This window comes from Mus pahari, chromosome 8 (assembly GCF_900095145.1).
Source record: "Mus pahari chromosome 8, PAHARI_EIJ_v1.1, whole genome shotgun sequence".
Taxonomy (NCBI): Eukaryota; Metazoa; Chordata; class Mammalia; order Rodentia; family Muridae; genus Mus; species Mus pahari.
The window spans coordinates 18046080-18050885 of record NC_034597.1 but is presented as its reverse complement, the minus strand read 5'-3'; the positions used below and the strand labels follow the sequence as shown (position 1 = coordinate 18050885).

Below are 4806 nucleotides of genomic sequence, written 5' to 3'. Positions count from 1 at the left end.
ATATTAAAAATTTAATCAGTGAAAATAGAGGTGATTATTTCTTTTGACAATTTTTTAAAAAGCAGTTACTGTAGCCACTATGATAACTATTTCATGTAAGAAAATAAATTTTTATTACTTTAGTCTTTTAAAAACCTTTAACCTATAATTTGCCCTGCTTGCAAGATGTGCTGAGGTAAAGGTGGCCCAGAATTTGTGGGAGTCGCCAGCCAATGACTGGTGCAACTTGAGACCCATGCCACAAGAGGGGGCCTCACCTGACACTACCTGGAGGGTCAGGACCCACAGGCTAGATGGCAGCCAGAGACCTAGAATAGAACCAAATATGACTGAACTAAAACATAAATAGATAAACAAATAAAGAAAAGTGATTCCTAGTGATAGTCTACTCTCCTTGTAGACCAAAGCCTAGTATAATCGTCATCAAAAGAGGCTTCATCCAGTATGAGAGCAGATGCCAAACATTAGGGGGAGCTTGGGGAATCCTGTGGGAAAGGGGAGGAAGGACTGTAGGAGCCAGAGAGGTAAAGGACACCACAAGAGGATGGCCCACAGAATCAACTAACCAGGGCTCATAGGGCTCACAGAGAAGGAAGCAATAGTCAGAGAGCCTGTATGGACTGACCTAGGCCATGTGCATGCGTGTTAGGGTTGTGTTGCTTGGCATTTCTGTGGGACTCCTTACAGTGAGAACGCATGTGTCTCTGACTCTTTCGCCTGCACTTTTCTAAGGGAAACAGAAACAGTGGATTTGAGTTAGTAGTGGTGGTGGGTACTGGGAGAAGAGGAGGGAGGGGAAACTGCAGTCAGGATCTAATAATATATAAAAGAAGAAAAAATGAATAAAATTTAAAATATTTGATTACTTCAATTTTTAAAAAGATTGGTTCTTTTTGTTTTGTTTCATTAAATTTGTTTAGTGTATGTGTAAATTTGAATAACTAGACAATGTCTATTTATGTATTATCTTAATGAAAAATATAATTTAAAAATTAATTTAGGAATTCAAGCCCGGGTATTATAAAACCCTAGAAAGAAAGTGTCTGTAAATTCAGTGTAGAATGTCTTCCTTCTTAAGGGATGCATGCCTTCCTTGAATTATAATTGCAATACAGGTTACATTCATTGTGTGTTTGCTGTTTCTGAAGCTTTTGATATAAGAGCTTTATATGCATTGGCTAAGGTCCTCTACCTTTGTGAACTGGATGCTCTGATTATCTTTTGAATAGAATCCCTCAGAGGTTCGGACACTTCATCCAGAGGTCACATGGTTACTGGGGCCAAGGTTTCTAAATGTGGATATTCGGGTCCACGGTCCTTGTTTTTGTGTTATTATTTTATAGACAGAATCTCAGCCTGTGCTCAGGCTTCCTTGGAACTCACTGTAGAGCCCAGATAGGCCTGGAATCCACATCAGCCTTCCTGCTGCAGCCTCTAATATGTTAGAATTAGGCCAGCCACAGCCACAGAGTCCTGCCCCGGCCCCTGCTCCCCAACCTCCACCTTTTTTGAGACAGGTTCTCATGCTGCCCATGCTGGCCTTGAATGGTGACCTTGATCCTTTTGCCTCCCCTCTGGAAAGCTGAGATCATCAGACCCAGCAGCATAAACTGGGTTTTTTGTTTGTTTGTTTTCTTTTACTTCAATTATAAAAAAAATCCACACCTGTATGTTGTGTGTCACACATTCTTACAAATCTTAGCTACAGATTACAGGCCTCAGAACATACAACATCACAGACGGGGGTCTGTATGCACAGAAGAGAAAATAGAAGCACCGAGAATTGCAGATATCTGGTGCTATATTTACTAGAACATATATAGATCCTACTTTCTGCAGTTAATTCTGAGTCCATTCAATCTGGAAAACAGTACTTCTTCCCTGGATTACAGGTTGTTGGTATTTAACTTGATAACAGTTGGTACAAACAGGTTCTGTGCATTTGTGAATATGGTTTAAGTCAGTTATTACCTTGCCTCCCGTTCCTGAAGGATCTGAAATCTTTTCTGGTTTTATATCTTTCATGACACAAACAGCAGCCATGACCAATTTAACACCAGCTGGAGGATTCTTCATTGATTTTACAATTGTAATATCAGCTGGCTGTATTAAAAGACAACAAAACACCCTTACAAAATAGCTTATTTTTAAATAATGTTGGGGCCAGGTGTGGTGGCATTCACTAGTCTCAGCTCTCATGGGGTGGTGGAAAGGGTGAGTATGACCTTGTGGGCTAGCCTTGGCTACATAAGAAGATGCTATCTCAAAACATTGAAAAGAAGTTACTTGGGGAAATAATGAAAAAAAAATGAGAAGTTTTTGTTTTGAATGGTAATAAAAGAGAATTAGCAACAGAGAACTGAACACAGAACAAGCCTAATAGTTCTCAAATGTTTGAGGGCTCCTAAGTCCTTATGAAGATAACATGTGTTAGCTCCTTATTAATTTCCTGACATCCTGGGTTATTCTAAATGAGACACACAAATCTAAAGATTTGAAGCTAGCATCCACAACTGAGTAAGAAGATCTGACATTTGTTTTTCTGGGTTGACACTCGGAATGATTGTTTCCAGGTGATTCTGATTGAAAATTATGCATGACATAGGAAAAGCAAATATGTAAATATAACATTGTATCAAAGAAGGCCTGTTTAGATGCAAGCTTCCTTTAACTTGACAAATAAACGACAAAGCCCACCCTAAGAGAGCCCATGTCCCATTAACCAAAGACCTGCACATCGCTACCTTTTCTTGACAAACCCAGGTGGCAAATCCGATACTTTCCTTAAGTGTGTCTAGTGCAGACAGCGCCGCTTCCAAGGCTGGGATTGCTTCAGCTAGGTCACTCTCACACTCGTTTTTCAGAGCCTGGGCTTCCTCAGCCTTCCCGCTGGCTATTTCTTCATCTAACTTCACAAATTTTCTTTTTGCTTCTACTTGTGCAGATTCTACCTCAATTATCTAAAGAAAAGAAATGTGGAAACATGAAGACAGAATTTCAAGTAACCCGTTGTTTCTTCAAGCCTAGAGACAAGACTAGTTGAACATCCGGGAACTCAACACATGATGGTGGGAGTTAGAAAGGTCTGTTAACAGAAGGAAGGACCATCCAGAGACTGCCCCACCCAGGGATCCATCCCATATACAACCACCAAACCCAGACACTATTGCATATGCCAGAAAGATTTTGCTGACAGGACCCTGATATAGCTCTCTCTTGTGAGGCTATGTCAGTGCCTGGCAAATACAGAAGTGGATGCTCACAGTCATCTATTGGATCGAACACAGGGCCCCTAATGAAGGAGCTTGAGAAAGTACCCAAGGAGCTGAAGGGGTCTGCAACCCTATAGGAGGAACAATAATATTAAATAACCAGTACCCCCCCCCCCAGAACTGTGTCTCTAGTTGCATATGTAGCAGAGGTTGGTCTAGTCGGCCATCAATGGGAGGAGAGGCCCTTGGTCTTATGAAGATCATATATCCCAGTACAGGGGAATGCCAGGGCCAGGAAGTGGGAGTGGGTGGGTTGAGGAGCAGGGCAGGGGGGAGGGTATAGGGGGCTTTGGGGATAGAATTTGAAATGTAAATGAAGAAAATATCTAATAACAAAAGAAAGGTCTGTTAAGAAAATTGTTATGAAATTTGAAGGCAAATAATGGATAGAGCTGGAGACAGTCATTCTGAGTGGCAATCCAGACCCAGAAAAACAAATGTCATATCTTCTAACTCAGTTGTGGATGTTGGTCTCATTTAGACCACCCATAGGTGTCAGGAAATTAATAAGGAGGTGGAGAGGGGTTTCAAAGGAGGGAAGACTGAACACAGTGATGTAAACAGGAAAGGAGCGTGATGCTGCAGGAAGGGTTACATAGGGTTAGAGGAAGAACAACTAACACTAAAGACTTTCTGCGAGAGGAAAGCTTCTGCTGCAGAAGCCTCCTGAGACATCTACATACATAGAGAACTTCAGTGGAATTATCCTTAACAAGGCCCTACTAGACACCACAAAAGGCCCAATACCAGAAATGTGTTACCTCTATAGGACTTGTTGGCCAATAAATTTCCACAGACACCTAAATACAGCAGGCTATTCCCATTGATCTGGGTGACTCTACAGAACTAAATGGTAAGACCCTGTTGTTGAAGATGTCACACATTGGAGGAGGCATAGAGCTTGAAGAAATCAGGCTTGTTTTTAACTTGGAAGCTTCATCCCTACTGGCTGGCTGTCACAGTGCTGGTGCCATGCATGTTACCAGAGGAGAAAAGTAATTATCAATCTTACCCGGCTGAGAACCCTCCCAGCTGCAATAATGACCTGCCTGGCCCGAAATCCTCCCTGGTACAACCGTGGAACAAACAGAATGGGGGTAATAAAATACTTTCTGATAAGACTTAAGGCCTGAATCACAAGATGCAACCCATACTTGGCACTGTTATTGGAGCCGAGAACCACATGGGTTGTAGGCAGGAATCGTTACTATTACTTTGCTGATCCTAGCAATTTCTCATTATAACCTAAGATTAATGTAGCTCTCAAGTCTCAACCAAGAATCTTCTAAGTCACACCTTTCTTCTCACAGGGTTGGGATCATTGCAGAGGAGGGAGAAGAGAGACTGAGAGGCAGAGGCAGCAGATGACTACAAAGACACAGGAGAGTTGTATATGTGACCCCAACAACTAGGACAGCATGCACCAGTCCCAGGCAAGTTCACACAACAACTAGGACAGCATGCACCAGCCCCAGGCAAGCTCACACAACAACTAGGACAGCATGCACCAGTCCCAGGCAAGCTCACACAACAA

The 4806-nt window shown here is 42.1% G+C and overlaps 1 protein-coding gene across 1 annotated transcript in view; it reads right to left on the bottom strand.

The window, feature by feature from the left end:
- The window catches only part of Dnah12 (dynein axonemal heavy chain 12), a 171786-nt gene that overhangs the window by 57555 nt on the left and 109425 nt on the right, over window positions 1-4806 (bottom strand). Inside the window, exons 49-50 of the mRNA XM_029541695.1 lie at window positions 2780-2960; window positions 1972-2099 (exon numbers count right to left, since the gene is read on the bottom strand). Coding sequence (XP_029397555.1) covers window positions 1972-2099; window positions 2780-2960 — 309 coding nt within the window. The remainder of the gene's footprint in view (window positions 1-1971; window positions 2100-2779; window positions 2961-4806) is intronic.